Source organism: Oncorhynchus masou, chromosome 31, assembly GCF_036934945.1.
Source record: "Oncorhynchus masou masou isolate Uvic2021 chromosome 31, UVic_Omas_1.1, whole genome shotgun sequence".
NCBI lineage: Eukaryota > Metazoa > Chordata > Actinopteri > Salmoniformes > Salmonidae > Oncorhynchus > Oncorhynchus masou.
In genome coordinates, this window is record NC_088242.1 from 61,949,347 (window position 1) to 61,967,817 (window position 18,471).

Sequence of the window (18,471 nt, forward strand, 5' to 3'; positions counted from 1 at the left end):
CTGGCCCAACGCTCTAAACACTAGGCTTTCTGCCGCCCCATATGTGATGAGTGTGAAATTGTGTGTGGCCGAGGGACACAGAATCCAGTGAGTGTGCATAGTCATTGCAAGAGTTAGTGGATAAAAAGGGTCCATACAGGTAGTCCATGCTGATGGTCAGCGTGGTCGATGTGGTGTTGTCAACCCTCACCGCCTAGGGGTGGCCTGTCAGGAAGGCCAGGATCCAGTTGCAGAGTGAGGTGTTCAGTCCTAGGGTCCTGAGATTGGTGATGCGCTTGGAAGGGACTATGGCATTGAATGCTGAGCTGTAGTCAATGAACAGCATTCTTACAGAGGTTTTTCTTTCGTCCAGGTGGGTGAGGGCAGTGTGGAGTGCAATAGAGATTGGTCATCTGGGGATTTGTTGGGCGGTATGCGAATTGGAGTGGGATCAGGGTGTCTGGGATCAGGGTGTTGATGTGAGCTATGACCAGCCTTTCAAAGAATTTCATGGCTATACAGTCGTATGAAAAAGTTTGGGCACCCCTGACAATTTCCATGATTTCCATTTATAAATAATTTTGTGTTTGGATCAGCAATTTAATTTTGATCTATCAAATAACTGATGGACACAGTAATATATCAGTAGTGAAATGAGGTTTATTGGATTAACAGAAAATGTGCAATATGCATCAAAACAAAATTAGACAGGTCCATAAATTTTGGCACCCCAATAGAAAAATCACATCAATATTTAGTAGAGCCTCCTTTTGCTAAAATAACAGCCTCTAGAAGCTTCCCATAGCCTCTAATGAGTGTCTGGATGAAGGTATTTTGGACCATTCCCCCTTACAAAACATCTCCAGTTCAGTTAGGTTTGATGGTTGCCGAATATGGACAGCCCACTTCAAATCATCCCACAGATTCTCAATGATATTCAGGTCTGGGGACTGGGATGGCCATTCCAGAACATTGTACTTGTTCCTCTGCATAAATGCCTGGGTAGATTTTGAGCAGTGTTTTGGGTCGTTGTCTTGTTGAAATATCCAGCCCCGGCGTAACTTCAACTTTGTGACTGATTCTTCAACATTATTCCCAAGAATCTGCTGATATTGAGTGGAATCCATGTGACCCTCAACTTTAACAAGATTCCCAGTACCGGCACGGGCCACACAGCCCCACAGCATGATGGAACCCCCACCAAATTTTACTGTGGGTAGCAAGTGTTTTTCTTGGAACGCTGTGTTCTTTTGCCGCCATGCATAACGTCCCTTGTTATGACCAAATAACTCAATCTTTGTTTCATCAGTCCACAGCATCTTATTCCAAAATGAAGCTGGCTTGTCCAAATGTGCGTTTGCATACCTCAAGCGACTCTGTTTGTGGCGTGTGTGCAGAAAAGGCTTCTTCCACATCACTCTCCCATACAGCTTCTCCTTTTGCAAAGTGAGCTGAATTGTTGAACGATGCACAGTGACACCATCTGCAGCAAGATGATGTTGTAGGTCTTTGGAGGTGGTCTGTGGGCTGTTTTTGACTGTTCTCACCATCCTTCATCTGATTTCATACAACTTAATATTGCTACACTAAACATCTTTGTCTGGACAATATCACAGTACTCAGCTTTTATTAGAAAATGAATGGCATGCCACTGTGATCATTTTCTGTGACGACAGAGTAAATTATTATGCAGCCCCTGAGGGGTGCCCAAACTTTTGCATACGACTGTAGATGTGTGCAACAGTATAGTCATTTGGGCAGGTTACCTTGGCATCTCTGCCCATTTACTCTGTTCCCCTGCAGCACCCCACCCTCCTAAGCCTGTCCTGCTGATCACTGATCTCGTCACTGCTTACTTAGAAGGTCCATGATCTCTGATGATTTGATGTCTGCACTCCTTTCACACTGGACTGAGGCCCCATAGTCTTCCCATTAGGCCTACCCTGCCCCCATCCACACCCAACTGGCCCCCTTCAATACCCACACCTAACTGGCCCCCTTCAATACCCACACCTGACTGGCCTCAGTCATTTTCAGGTAAATTCTGTGTCCCACGGTCGTGAGAACCTCCTTATACAGCCAGTATACAACCTGTCCACAAATTAATAAAATACATTCTAATGACGTCAGTACAATCCTTTTTGCCCACTGTGTAGTTATCACCCGGTGGTAGTTACCACCCGGCAGTACAGCATGAGACAGATGGTTCATTTTATCATTACCCGCTGTTCTCTTCAGACACTCTGCTTATCAATAGTGAAATAGGGCTGGAGAGTAAACGGAATAGATTTTAGTGTTGTCAGTTGGAACTGACAGGAATATAGACTTTGAGTAGTAGGATGGATTTTTTGCTTTGTGTCATAACAGCTATGTGTAATTACTAGTAAACACAATTTTACTAAACATAGTTTAGAAGACTATGGATTTAAGATAAACCTCTGTCTCTGTTGACTGATTGTGTGCGTGCACGCTTATATGTTGATGCATCTGTGCGTGGAACATTAATAGCCTGTGCCGTTGCACACTTCCCCATGTGTGTGAGCTTTCCAGAGCGTGAGTGCATGCATACAAGAGTGTTTGTGTGCTTTCGCACAACGCTCAGGCAGTCCGGGAGAGACAATTTACCAGCACATATGCACCTGTTGCATAATCTGGCGTGGTGGCCGTGCAGTGTAGAACAGATCGGCGCTCTTATATAACCGGCTGGTCTGGGTGTGTGTGTTTATTGTACTGTCTGTCTGTGGGCTGAGCTGTCTGAGTGCACAGCGGGAGCTCCAGGCCTGGACTTTACTTGCCACAGGGTTTCCGTTAGACGGTAATAGCCAGCTTTTGGTCGATTAAAAAAATAAATTATAATAATAATTATTGGTGCCAGCCAATTGTGTGTGTGTGTGTGTGAGAGAGAGAGAAATCCCTTTGTGAAATAATGCATTTTATCCTTCATTGATTGAAATACCAGTCGATGTAGCGTGAGAGCTGCTGATACAGCTCAAACAGCTGATTGTTGCTGCTGGAGTGAAACGTGCTTTAATAAGACCAGTCTTTGCACAACAATTCTAAAGCCAATCGTATTTAAAAAATACTATGTCCACGATTAAAAATACATTTTTATTTCTCAACTGGTAATTAAAGCTTGGTTCCCATTTGCCATTCAAGTGTATAGGCAACTAGGCACGCTTCAGCGTGTCACACACCACTTTGCAATGAACTGGAAGCAGTATCCGTTTTGAAGACATACTTATTTGTTTGAAACCTGAGCGTTTTACTGCATATTGTGAGGCATGGCTTACCTTGACTAGACTGGGCAAAACCAAACGTGCAGGCAATTATTTTCTAAAGACTTCTATATGCCATTGAAACCAGTAGCCTTTTTCTCTCATCTTCTATTGGTTTTCAAATCAATTTTATTTAATTGTCCGGTAGCCAATGCCACAATCCTAGTCATTAGCAACCCATGCTAGTTGTTGCATATTTAAATTTCCCCTCTTTCTAAATTTCTAACAGATATTTTCATTTGCACGTAGCCTACTGCCTTGTGTGCATTGCTGCGCTTCTAATTGGATGTAGCCTAGGCATACTAGTTGTATGAATTTGGGTTCCATCATCCAACAACTGTCCCAGTGTCTGTTTGGAGAAGGCTATTTCTTTCTTGTACCGAATGACAAGATGACCAATAGAATAGGGCAACTTTTCTACTGTGGAGGATAGTAGATTGACATAGGCTATTGATTTTGCTGTTTGTCTTGTTGGCTGAGGAAAAGTAAATGTGGGCAGTTATTCTAACATAGGCGGCATGTGAGTTTCAAGTTTGGCAAAGCAAATTTTAACCATAAAAATACACCTTTTATAATGGCAGGCATTCCATGCATCCTCACATTTGCGGACTTATCTAAGATAGTCTACTATTCCTAATGTGATGAGTAGGTTGGATAGTCGTAGTGGCTCAGGGTAGGCCTAGGCTACACTATCAGAAAGCAGGCTTTATCCTTAATTTATTCTCCTTTTTTGCACAGGAAAACATTGGCCTTTTTATAAACACATTTCAAGCAATTCTACTACACTATGTATGACTGGAGACATTAGCGGAAACTTTTTTAATACGACAAATTACAGGGCAGGCTACTCTGCTGACACTGACAAACAGATCAATAAAAACGATGTTGTCTCATCCATATATTACGAAAAGGAGCGAAACAAAAACAACGTCTATATAACCTGGAGGAGGAAGTGATTGTCCAAATACAAACAAAAGTGTCACTGACCCAATGATAAAGACAGTGAATATGCTCAATCACTGGGGATATGGCCGATGTTCTCCGCTGGTGCCAGCCAATAAGAGTACTACTTTTCTCTCAATTCAGTTGAGAATCTTGATAATTCAAAGACAAATTGGAGTCTTTTCATTGTCTTTTCATTACAGCAATGGCCATTTGTTTTCCAACCTGTTTTTTTGAGATTGTATTTTTAAATATTACGATATGCCTGGCTGGGGGTCACTGACAGTCGCAACTCAACAATCATCTATTTGGTATTTGCCGCAAGCTCTGCTCAAATTGCTGGCCCTTCTGACTATAGTCTATACGAGTATAATTTGTTTCCTAATGATCCTCTGTGGCCAAATCATGCTTTCTGGTGTAGTATCCCAGTTTGACTGATTTTATTTATTTCTGTATAGACAGGAGTAAACTGATTAAGCTATATAATTTTGACAATTTAATTCGATGTACTCTAGGGAAAGCTTCTCTAGCCTTATGGAGTCGCTGCCTATATATTCTAACATCTTCAAATTGCTCATCGAAATTCATTAAGAATGATGCCTGCTGTTGCATACGAGTTGTATGTCCTGTTAAGAAGACATGTCATTTTGAGAACGTGCGTGGACGCCCTAATCCGGTTGCACAACAGATGGATGTGGGTCCGGTAAATTTCTTGCATGCTCTGTAAATTAAAATGCTGCCGGTCAAATGTCTGCCGCCACATTTTCCTAATGGAAACACTGCGCTGCCAGTATTTGTTTGAATCCGGTCCACTGCTCTTTCAGCACTTTCAGACCTCAGCTAGTTCAGTTAGTTCTCAGTCCTGAGTGTAGAGTAATCGTGGAGAGGGAGAAGCAGAGGTATATAGGGGATGACTCATCGTCCTCATCTTTGTTCTCTAGTCCAGTGTGTGTCTATGGATCACCTGCACTACAGGGGCCTCGACACGTGATCTCGCCGGCTCCTCTCTATTTCTATCCCTCCTTCTCTGACAATGTTCTCACCCTCTCGATCCATCTCAATCTCTACTACCACCTTTTGATGTGTACATCTATCATTAGTTACCTAACACACAATATTGAGTAGCAGGAGGGGGAAATGGCCTGCCCTGCTGCTTGTGCTCACACACACAGAGACACACTCCTCATGGCTGTATGTTTTGATGTGTGTGTCCAGCGATGGCGGGGGAGGACGATGGGACGGAGCGTGTGTGTGACACTCTGCTGATGTGTATCGTGACGGTGCTGAACCAGGGCCTAAGGAACGGAGGGGGAGTGGGAGACGTGCTGAGGAAACCTTCCAAAGACGTGAGTGACCTTGTCCAATCAGTCAGTCCATCAATCAATTGATCAATGAACCAGTCATTAATAAAATGTACTAAAACAAAGGGCCAACTATTTTTTCATGATGATGCTGGTGGTGATGATTACAGTTCAATTGATGGTATTAATCGGGGTGATGATTATGAGGATGTGGATAGCAGGGGTGGAAAAAGTACTCAATTTGCATACTTGAGTAAAAGTATAGATACCTTAATAGAAAATGACTCAAGTAAAAGTGAATCACCCAGTTAAATACTACTTGAGTAAAAGTATTTGGTTTTAAATATACTTAAGTATCAAAAGTGAACATAATAGCTAAAATATACTTAAGCATCAAAAGTAAAATAAAATCAACTTCCTTATTTTAATCAAACGGCACAATTTTCTTCTTTTTTTTTTAATTGAAGGATAGCCAGGGCATACTCCAACACTCAGACATAATTTACAAACAAAGCATTTTTTAGTGAGTCCGCCATATCAGAGGCAGTAGGGATGACCAGGGAAGTTCTCTTGAAAAGTGTGTGAATTGGACCATTTTCCTTTCCAAATTGTGGGTGTCAGGGAAAATGTATGGAGTAAAAAGTACATTGTTTTCTTTAGAAATGTAGTGAAGTAAAAGTTGCCAAAAATATATATAGTAAAGTACAGATACACAAAAAATACTTTAAAGTACTCCTTAAGTACTTTACACGAGGTGGATAATGATGATGCTGAAGATCACTCTCTCGTTGTTTCTCACCGGTCCACTCGTTACCCAGGATCCTCTGTTTGTGGCCCGTGTGGTGTATGACCTGCTGTTCTTCTTCATCGTCATCATCATCGTCCTCAACCTCATCTTCGGCGTCATCATCGATACGTTCGCTGACCTGAGGAGCGAGAAGCAGAGGAAGGAGGAGATACTGAAGACCACCTGCTTCATCTGTGGTGGGTTCACAGCCCTACACAGCACTACATAACTCTATATAGCACTACATAGAAGACTACAGAGCACCACATAACACTACACAGCACTACATAACAGTACACATAACTACATAGCAGGAAAATACATATTGTACAGTCCTGTCGCGTTATGTGTGGGTTTTTGTATCGTCCTGATGCGATGTTCTACTGTAAATTTCTTGCGTTTTGCCACTTTAATAGCAATACTCCCTCAGCTGTCTTGCAATGTTAGAATAAAATCTGACTTCCTTATGTGCTTGCTGCCTGTACATATCGAACATTACAATGAAGTATGTGCTGTAGATATACAACAAGACCGTATAGAGAGTAGGGGTGTGAGGATCTCGTCATACTTGTATTCAGAAACCTATCTATATCATCACACTTAATACTCGCAATTGGATTTACTCGTGATCGGAAAACCTGGAAGTGAGTTTTAAATGCCAGTAAAGCTTATACCTCAACTGCGCATTATTGCGCTATGATTCAGAACACATCTCGGAGCGCATCGTTATATTAATTCGCTCAGTTGCACGCACACATTATTAAACAACCCCGACCAGTGACAACGCACATGATTAACTTAGTCCTATTAAATGATCAATGAACTAGGATAGTTATATATATATACTCACTCACTTACTTATTCATTCATTCATTCATTCATTACCTACACACCGACATTACCTACACACCTACACATTCAAGGGTTTTTCTTTATTTGTACTATTTTCTACATTGTAGAATAAAAGTGAAGACATCAAAACTATGACATAACACATATGGAATCATGTAGTAACCAAAAAAGTGTTAAATTAATCAAAATATATTTTCTATTTGAGATTCTTCAAATAGCCATCCTTTGCCTTGACGACAGCTTTGCACACTCTTGGCATTCTCTCAACCAGCTTCACCTGGAATGCTTTTCCAACAGTTTTGATGGAGTTCCCACATATTCTGAGCACTTGTTGGCTGCTTTTCCTTCACTATGCAGTCAGACTCATCCCACAACATCTCAATTTGGCTGAGGTTGGGGGATTGTGGAGGCCGGGCCATCTGATGCAGGACTACATCACTCTCATTCTTGGTCAAATAGCCCTTACATAGTTGATTACCCTTACACCTTTAGTAGTGGTTTCTTTGCAGAAATTTGTCCATGAAGGCCTGATGCACACAGTTGATGTTGAGATGTGTCTGTTACTTGAACTCTGAAGCATTTATTTGGGCTGCAATTTCTGAGGCTGGTAATTATAATGAACTTATCCTCTGAAGCAGAGGTAACTCTGGTTCTTCCATTCCTGTGGCAGTCCTCATGAGAGCCAATTTCATCATAGCGCTTGATGGTTATTGCGACTTCAAAAACCATCTTTCAAAATTCTTGAAAAAGTCTGTATTGACTGACCTTCATGTCTTAAAGTAATGATGTTCTGTCATTTCTCTTTGCTTATTTGAGCTGTTATTGCCATAATATGGACTTGGTATTTTACCAAATAGGGCTATCTTCTGTATACCACCCCTACCTTGTGACAACACAACTGATTGGCTCAAATTAATTAAGAAGGAAAGAAATTCTACAAATCAACTTTTAAGAAGGCACACCTGTTAATGGAAATGCATTCCAGGTGACTACGTCATGAAGCTGGTTGAGAGTCTGTCAAGAGTGTGCAAAGCTGTCATCAAGGCAAAGGGTGGCTATTTGAAGAATCTGAAATAAAAAAATATATTTTGATTTTGTTTAACTTTTTGGGTTATTACATGATTCCATATGTGTTATTTCATAATATATAATAATAATAATATATCCCATTTAGCAGACGCTTTTGTCCAAAGCGACTTACAAGTCGGCTGTGGCCACTACTTTTACATATGGGTGGCCCCAGCGGGAATCGAACCCACGACGCTTGGCGTTGCAAGCGCCATGCTCTACCGACTGAGCCACACAGGACCTTGTCATAGTTTTGACAAGTCATTTTCAACAATTGTTTACAGACAGATTATTTCACTTAGAATTCACAGTATCACAATTCCAGTGGGTCAGAAGTTTACATACACTAAGTTGACTGTGCCTTTTAAACAGCTTGGAAAATTCCAGAAAATGACATCATGGCTTTAGAAGCTTCTGATAGGCTAATTGACATCATTTGAGTCAAATGGGTCAATTGGAGGTGTACCTGTGGATGTCTAGATGTCTGGTGTACCTGTGGAAGTCTGGTTCATCCTTGGGAGCAATTTCCAAATGCCTGAAGGTACCATGTTCATCTGTACAAACAATAGTACGCAAGTATAAACACCATGGGACCACGCAGCCGTCATACCGCTCAGGAAGGAGACGCCACTGCTCCAAAACAGCCATAAAAAAGCCAGACTACGGTTTGCAACTGCAGATGGGGACAAAAATGGCACTTTTTGGAGAAATATCCTCTGATCTGATGAAACAAAAATAGAATTGTTTGGCCATAATGACCATTGTTATGTTTGGGGGAAAAGGGGGAGGCTTGCAAGCCAAATAACACCATCCCAACCGTGAAGCACAGGGGTGGCAGCATCATGTTGTGGGGGTGCTTTGCTGCAGGAGGGACTGGTGCACTTCACACAGTCGATGGCATATCATGAAGAGGGAAAATTATGCAGATATATTGAAGCAACATCTCATGATATCAGTCAGGAAGTTAAAGCTTGGTTGCAAATGGGTCTTCCAAATGGACAATGACCCCAAGCATGCTTCCAAAGTTGTGGCAAAATGGCTTGAGGACAACAATGTCAAAGTATTGGAGTGGCCATCACAAAGCCCTGACCTCAATCCCATAGAAAATTTGTGGGCAGAACTGAAAAAGCGTGTGCGAGCAAGGAGGCCTAGAAACCTGACTGTTACACCAGCTCTGTCAGGAGGAATGGGCCAAAATTCACCAAACTTATTGTGGGAAGCTTGTGGAAGGCTACCCGAAACGTTTGACTCAAGTTAAACAATTTAAAGGCAATGCTACCAAATACTAATTGAGTGTATGTGAACTTCTGACCCACTGGGAATGTAATGAAAAAATTAAAAGATGAAATAAGTAATTCTCTCTAGTAGTATTCTGACATTTCACATTCTTAAAATAAAGTGGCCTAATAACCTGGCCTAACCTGACCTAAAGCAGGGAATTTTTACTTGGATTAAATTTCAAGAATTGTGAAAAACCGAGTATACATTTATTTGGGAAGGTATGTGTAAACTTCTGACTTCGTGTGTGTGGCTGGCTGGCTGACTTTTCAACAACAAAAATTACTATATTACCTGCATTTATTCCAGACACATATATTTAGGTGAACATAGGCTAACTCCCATATATTGTTCAACTTTTGTGAGGAGCAAACCTTTTCTCTCCCAACACTTATGCCACAACATTTGTACAATCAAAAATAAACTATCTATGTTTGTCATTTTATTTTCTATTGATCTGTCGCTTGGTAAACATGCCTGGGTGAGAATAAATAATAACAGTAATTGCCGCCCATTTGTTTACAGACCGAAGAACTAGCCTTTAGTTGTTTCGAGCACAGAGTGCTTCACACTGTTTGAGTGAAAGAGATGTGTGCTGTCAGCTGACAATTACATTTTTCCAATCACAGATAATTACAAAAATACTTGTCAATTGTATTTGGAAAGTTCTCCATATCCGTTACGATACTCGTTTTGTCCGAGTACTCAGCAAACCCCAAATAGAGAGGCTCAAAAATATAATTAAGAACGGCAACGAAACTGCAGGATATGACGAAGGTAAAGTGAATTGGTGTATCAGTGAATTGGTATATCAGTAAATAAGTACTGTTTTTCCTCACTCAGGATTGGAGAGGGATAAGTTTGACAACAAGACGGTGTCCTTTGAGGAGCACATCACGTCAGAACACAACATGTGGCACTATCTGTACTTCCTGGTTCTGGTGAGGGTGAAGGACCCCACAGAGTACACTGGCCCAGAAAGCTACGTGGCCCAGATGATCAAGGTGGGTAGTTGGTGAGCTACCTCTTCCATGATCTACACAGGTCTTCACCTCAACACCTCTGTGTTGCATGATAGAACGGTGTGTCTATTTTAGCACCAAAGTACTGGTGATGCAATGATGAGTCAGGATTTATATTTGAACCTCATCTGTGTTGAATGTGAAAACAGTGTTGGATCGTTGAATTCGGACTCCTTGCTGTCACTGCCATTTGAAAGGTATTGGCTGTTTTTACATGTGTACTATGTCTGTTATGAGTACACATACTCGCACAAACACACAGTTTGTCCTTTAAATGTATGCAGTCGCCGTATCATCTCGAGGTATCCTCAGCAGCCAGAGGCAGTGAAAAATCTGCCGATGTGCCCTTGAGCAAGGTACTTAACCCTAAATGCTCCTTTAAGTTGCTCTGGATAAGAGCGCCTGCTAAGTGACTAAAATGATAAATGTGTTCCGGTCTAACTGTGAATCATCAGCCTCTGCAGCAGACTCCCCCCCCTCCATTTTCCTTAGACTTGGTTATAATGCTACAGTGCACTTCTCATAAACTAGGGACTTCCACTCTTATCTTTCTCCCTCCTGGGGTTTTGCTACTGACATTCAGTAAGAGTGGCAACGTGCCACAACCTGTCTGGGGAAAAAAGCAATACATAGGAGACATAAATGCATGAGCTGTTATGATGCACTTCTAATGCATTGTTAAGAGTTGTCATACCCATGTCTTAAACCCCTTATAATCATCTCATAATGATCCTGACTAATACCAGCGAGTTTCAATCTGTTGAAGTGTTGAAAAATCACAAACAACAGATGCATAACATATTATTTGTCTTAAGACCTTACTAAAGCTCATACATGATTATAACATGTTATAAAACATTATAGCTGGATGCTTTAAATAAAGCTTTATCAGAAGGGGTTTTAGTTGGTTGCCAAGAGGTTAATGTGTTCAAACATCATTGCAGTGGGTTCAAAACAACTATTTGCATAACAAATAGTTGACGACTGAATGTAATTAACACATTTTAAAGAAGTGATGGCCAGTCAGACGGAGGTACTGGTGCATGGTGACGTCATGGTGAGTCAGGAGTTGTAGATGTACTTCTCTTTAGATGTTGGCCCTATAAACACTGCGATTGACAGAAAGCAACCTGGATTTATAGACAATAGTCAGTCCCAGATCTGTATCTCTTCTGAACAATATAAGATCAAGATCTGTGTATGTTCAGCTCTGAGAAATATTTAGTCTATCCTGTTGACATGTCATTAGTTGCTGTATTAGACAGCACTAAAATGCATTGCGGACCTCAGGCTGTGTCCTCTGCAGTCTGCTTTAGGTGAACACGCACACCGCAGTCCTTACTCAGTCTGAGGGGTGGACTAGCTAATTAACGCAGTCTTTCCACCGCTCTCCCTCACTGTCTGTACCCAGTACACTGACACCTGAGAGTATCACATATGCACGTACGCATGCACACACACAAACACACCGTTTCCAAGACTCTGAGAATGAGTGTGTCCGCCTGGTAAATACAGAATTACAGTGCATTCGTAAAGTCTTCAGACCCCTTGACTTTTTTCCACATTTTGTTACAGCCTTATTCTAAAACTGATTCATTTTTGATAGTTTTTTCACCTCAATCTACACACAATGCCACATAATGACAAAGCAAAAACAGGTTTTTAGAAATGTTTGCAAATGTATTAAACATTTTAAAAACGGATAACATTTACATAAGTATTCAGACCCTTTACTCAGTACTTTGTTGAAGCACCTTTGGCAGCGATTATAGCCTCGAGTCATCTTGGGTATGACGCTACACGCTTCGCACACCTGTATTTTGGGAGTTTCTCCACTTGTTCTCTGCAGATCCTCTCAAGCTCTGTCAGGTTGGATGGGAGTGTTGCTGCACAGCTATTTTCAGGTCTCTCCAGAGATGTTCGATTGTGTTTAGGTCCGGGCTCTGGTTGGGCTCAAGAACATTCACAGACTTGTCCTGAAGCCTCTCCTGCGTTGTCTTGGCTGTATGCTTAGGGCCGTTATCCTGTTGGAAGGTGAGCCGTCGCCCCAGTCTGAGGTCCTGAGCGCTCTGGAGCAGGTTTTCATCAAGAATCTCTCTGTACTTTGCTCTATTCATCTTTCCCTCGATCCTGACTAGTCTCCCAGTCCCTGCCGCTGAAAAACATTCCTCCAGACGTGACACTTTACGTTTAGGCCAAAGAGTTTAATCTTGGTTTCATGGACCAGATAATTTTGCTTCTCATGGTCTAAGAGTCCTTCAGGTGCCTTTTGGCAAACTCAAAGCGGACTGTCATGTGCTTTTACTGAGGAGTGGCTTCCGTCTGGCCACTATCACGAAGGCCTGATTGGTGGAGTTCTGCAGAGATGGTTGTCATTCTGGAAGGTTCTCCCATCACCACAGAGGAACTCTGGAGCTCTGTCTGAGTCACCATCGGGTTCTTGGTCACCTCCTTGACAAAGGCCCTTTTCCCCCAATTGCTAAGTTTGGCTGGGCGGCCAGCTTCAGGGAGATTATTTTTGGTTCCAAACTTCTTTCATTTAAGAATGATGGAGGCCACTGTGTTCTTGGGGACCTTCAATGATGCATACATTTTTTTGTAACCCTTCCCCAGATCTGTGCCTCGGCACAATCCTGTCTCGGAGCGCTGCAGACAATTCCTTCGACCTCATGGCTTGGTTTTTGCTCTGACATGCACTGTCAACTTGGGGACCTTATAGAGACAGGTGTTTGCCTTTCCAAATCATGTCCAATCAATTGAATTTACCACAGATGGACTCCAATCAAGTTGTAGAAATATAAATGGATGCCCAATGGAAACAGGATGCACCTGAGCGCAATTTCGAGTGTCATAACATTGGGTCTCAATACTTATGTAGTAAAGGTATTTCTGTTTTTGAAAAAAAAATAAATGTTTTCACTTTGTCGTAATGGGGTGTTGTGTGTAGATTGATGGGGGGAAATAATTGTCAATTTTAGAATAAGGCTGTAACGTAACAAATGTTGAATTAAGGGAAGGGATCTGAATACTCCCCGACTGCACTGTAAACGGCCCTGAGCAAAAGTTCAAAAAATTGTGTGTGTGTGTTATGACACCAAGCACAGAGCCAGCAGGTACAGTGCCTTCGGAAGTATTCATACCCCTTGATTTAATCCACATTTTTTTGTTACATCCTGAATTGAAAATTGATTCAATACAATAAAAAATCTCACCCATCTACACACAATGCCTGATAATGACAAAGTGAAAACATGTTTTTAGAAAATGTAGCTAATTTATTGAAAATGAAATACAGAAATATCTTATTTACATAATTGTTCACACCCCTGAGTGAGTACTTTTTGGAAGCACCTTTGGCAGCAATTACAGCTGTGAGTGTTTCTTGGTAAGTCTCAAAGAGCTTTCCACACCAGGATTGTGCAACATTTGCCCATTTTATTCTTTTAAAATTCTCAAGCTCTGTCAAATTGGCTGTTGATCATTTCTAGACAACCATTTTCAGGGAGATTTTCAAGTAGGTTTAAGTTACAACTGTAACTTTGCCACTCAGGAACAACCACTGTCTTCTTTGTAAACAACTTCAGTGTAGACATGTGTTTTAGGTTATTGTCATGCTGGAAGGTCAATTCCTCTCCCAGTGTGGAAAGCAGACTGAACCAGGTTTTCCGCTAGGATTTTGCCTGTCCTTCGTTCCATTCTCTTTTTATCCTAAACAACTCCCCAGTCCTTAACGATTACTAGCATACCCATAACATAATGCAACCACCACTATGCTTGAAAATATGGAGAGTGGTAATCAGTAATGTGTTGTATTGGATTTTTTCCAAACATAACGCTTTGTATTCAGGACTAAAAGTTAGTTCCTTAGCCACCTTTTTTGCAGTATTACTTTTAGTGCCTTGTTGCAAACAGGATGTATGTTTTGGAATATTTTTTATTCTGTACAGCAGTGGTCACCAACCGGTCGATCTTCAAGGCATTCCTTGTCAATCACCAACATTTCTGTGGAAAACCCAAAGATAAAGGCTTGTGCTTTTTTTTTGTGTTGCGCTGTTGGTGGTAGATGTGTTTGATTTCGAAGTCCTGCGCACCGGGTAGGCAGTGTTCCCATTTGTAACTATTTCATAACTTTGAGATTTCATAACTTTTAAAACCATGACCAGAGAGACTGTCAAATAATACAGCAAGGAGCTGATGTTTTTATGAATGAGTTAATGTTACATTTTTAATTCAGCACTGTCCAAATTGTTTTTATTCAACACTATTACAAAACAAAAAAATGCCTACTCCCACTTGCGCTGCAATGAATGAGTAGCCCTGTGTTTTTATTATTATTAGCAGCTCATCGTGTCTTTTGAGGAATATTTCACTTTCACTGGTCATAGGAACAACAATTTGTGCTTGAGGCAGATGCGGTGTGGCTTGAGGTTCGACATCAGACTGAAGACTCCGTCCCCTGTCTCTGGTCAGTCTCACACGAGGAAAGGAAGGAGAGAACAGAGACCGCGAGAGGCTGACCCTTTGCTGCTCCCTCCCTCCGCTGAGACTAATGCTATGTTCAGGACAACTGGAAACTCAGACCTTTCCGACTTCAGTGCGTTCAAGACACCTGTGAACTCTGGGGGAAAAAATTTGATCCGACTGGGAAAAAGTGTTTTGAAGGGTCATCCAATTTGGAATTCCAAGTCTTAAACCTGGGCATCTTTCTCGAGCCCCGACTTTCCGACCTGAACATCGCTGACGTCGTGATTTTACTTCATTTGTTTTACCTCTGGAGATTGCATGGCTGTGTGCTCGATTTTATACACCTGTCAGCAACGAGCGTGACTGAAATAGTAGAATCCATTCATTTGAAGTGGTGTCCACATGTAATTTAGCATCAGTCCAGTGAAGTAAAAAAGGGAATTATTTCTATTTATACTCAGCTGTGCCTCGCAAGTGCTACACCAACTGATCTATTTTATCAAAGATTGAGTATTGAAATATAATATGGTCTGAGAAGAACAATATTGACAGTTGGACATATTGCCAATATTCTGCGATAATGTATTAGGCCTGCCTACTGCACAAACCTCATTCCTACATTACCGTTTTATTAAGTTAGTGTTACATTTTTTAAGTCATGTTTTAAAACAAATCTGAGCGGTAGATCTCGGCTTGCTTTTTGACTGTGAAAGTGATCTTTACTCAGAAAGTGTTGGTGACTGCTATTCAGGCTTCCTCTTTTTCACTCTTGTCAATTAGGTTATATTGTGGAGTAACTACAGTCCGTCCTCAGTTTTCTCCTATCACAGCCATTAAACTCTAACTGTTTCAAAGTCACCATTGGCCTCATGGTGAAATCCCTGAGCGATTTCCTTGCTCTCTGGCAACTGAGTTAGGAACAACGGCTGTAACTTTGTAGTGACTGGGTGTATTGATACACCATCTAAAGTGTAATTAATAACTCCACCGTGCTCCATGATATTCAATGTCTGCTTTTTATTTTTACCCATATTCCAATAGGTACCCTTCTTTGCGAGGCATTGGAAAACTGCTCTGGTTTTTGTGAATTGAATCTGTGTTTGAAATTCACTGACTCGACTGAGGGACCTTACAGATAATTCTATGTGTGGGTACAGAGATGAGGTTGTCATAAAAAATAATGTTAAACACTATTACTGCACACCGAGTAAGTCCATGCAACTTATGTGACTTGTTAAGCACATTTTTACTCCTGAACTTTTTTAGGCTTGCCATAACAAATGGGATGAATACTTCAGCTTTTGATTTTGTATTAATTTGTTAAAAAAAAAAAAAAATGATGTTATGGTGTATTGTGTGTAGGCCAGTGACAACATTTTTCTATTTAATACAAAGTCGAGGGATGTGACTACTTTCTGAAGGCACTGCAGCAACAGCTCTTTTACATAATCTCAAGTGGCCTGCTAATAGCTCAGCCCTGCCTGGCACGTGTTATCCTGTCCCGCTCGCTCTCTCTCGCTCGCTTTGACACTCACTCACTCTCTCACACACGCATTATCACGCCACCAGTCAATTATTCCTTAGCAACGTGGCCGTCACTTGTCGGTTGTCGGCGGCAACAGGAGAGGGGAAGACGGCGGTGAGGAGCCTCTGAACTCGTGATCTATAGAGAGGCCAAAGGTCAAAATGTCCTGGTGGGGGGCACACACATGCGTACACACACGCCACACAGTCTCTCTCACTCTCTCACACACACATACACACACACACACTCCTCTCTTTGTGTCTATGTTAACCCAGGTGAGTCAAGCAGAAGGCAGCACATCCTGTTGTACAGTCTCCAGCAGAGATGTGTGTATTGAACAACGTTGGTGCTCTTTCTCAAGATGCTGGATAACACAATCACGTGTTGCTTGGTTTTCTACCGTTGTAGTGTTTGATACCAGTGTAGTGTACTACAGACCACTAAGGTTGGTTATGGAATTGGATGGGTCATGTGATGTAAAATGTGCACACGTGCACAAGGGGTGTGACCGTTAACAATCCAAATTTTGTTGACATTTTTTTTAACTGAAAATTCCTAAGTGTGAATTATTTTTTCACCACAATTTTAATAGCAATGCAGTCATCACAAAACTACCTGGTCCTGGTAATCATCATAACGGGTCAAATTCAAATGAAACAAATACCTAATGCATTAATGCTGTAACTTTAGTAGGAGTAGCTACTTCATTAACTGGCCCTGTAATGTAGGAGTGAGAGGGAAGCAGAGCAGCAGCTCAAGCAGTCATCTGCGTCTGAGTGAGGAGGGTAACAGGGGAGGGGGATATGGCAACCAAGTCGACTCGCTCTGGTAGACTAACTAGTTATCATCTCATCTGATTACCTAGTATCTGTCTTGACTGACCGAGAGAAGCTAGTTAAGCTAGCTAACGTTAGGATAATTGAGTCTACGATACTTTAGGTTTCCATCTTCCATTCATTAGCCTAGATATCTCTTAATATCTTGCCACAATGGAGGCTCTAGCTCTGACTGTAGTCTAGTGCCAGTTTGATAACTTGTGATTGGATGACAGCTACATGCGCCACTCTCTTGAAAAGCCGCAGTAGCAGCAGCATAAATAATAAAAAGTTCTCTTTCTCTCTACAGTAAGCGCAATGTAGACCATCTGCATTGTGAATTCGCGTGGAATTTTATGAATTTTTCATATTTTTTTCATGGAAAACCAATACAAAAATGTATGTTGAAACAGTAAGAGAATGTTTCTATTTGTCACATCCATAGCGTGTACGCTAGGGGTGGTGCTATGTCAGAGCGTGACTAGCCAAATAAGCAAGGGCCATGAGGACACTTGACCTGACTATACTCCAAACATACTCTGGAGTTTAGTCATGGATCATTAACTTGTCATCCCTTTGAGCAGGTTTTACAGGTCTTAAGAGTGTGCCTCTCACACACTCATAAAGTCTCTCTCGTTCTGTTTTTCTCTCTGTGTTACAGCAGTGTAGATTGCTCCGCTAGACTGCAGGCACAAAAATGTAAGCCTAAAATGGTTATTCCCCTAGTCACTATCATGCTGAGTCGTCTCCTTTGTCCATGTTCTGTTGTGCCTGGTGAAAAGCTTCACAGCAATAATGCAACAGGCAACCACTGGAGAGCCACTGAGAGTGATGCAGTCTGTAGTATGAGACTTAGTGAGGTGACAGAATGGTTCAGTGAAGAAGTACTGAACCCCTGACTCAACGTTGTGCTGTTCAAATCAAAATCAAATTTATTTATATAGCCCTTCGTACATCAGCTGATATCTCAAAGTGCTGTACAGAAACCCAGCCTAAAACCCCAAACAGCAAGCAATGCAGGTGTAGAAGCACGGTGGTTAGGAAAAACTCCATAGAAAGGCCAAAACCTAGGAAGAAACCTAGAGAGGAACCAGGCTATGTGGGGTGGCCAGTCCTCTTCTGGCTGTGCCTGGTAGAGATTATAACAGAACATGGCCAAGATG

The 18,471-nt window shown here is 41.6% G+C and overlaps 1 protein-coding gene across 4 annotated transcripts in view; it reads left to right on the forward strand.

Moving 5' to 3' along the window:
- Positions 1–18,471, forward strand: part of LOC135524242 (inositol 1,4,5-trisphosphate receptor type 2-like) — a 170,454-nt gene that overhangs the window by 121,801 nt on the left and 30,182 nt on the right. For 3 of the 4 annotated variants that reach the window (XM_064951604.1, XM_064951605.1, XM_064951606.1), the window contains 3 exons: positions 5,412–5,542; positions 6,316–6,481; positions 10,326–10,486. In XM_064951604.1, the coding sequence (XP_064807676.1) occupies positions 5,412–5,542; positions 6,316–6,481; positions 10,326–10,486 (458 nt within the window). The remainder of the gene's footprint in view (positions 1–5,411; positions 5,543–6,315; positions 6,482–10,325; positions 10,487–18,471) is intronic. The other variant, XR_010452921.1, reaches the window with a different exon arrangement.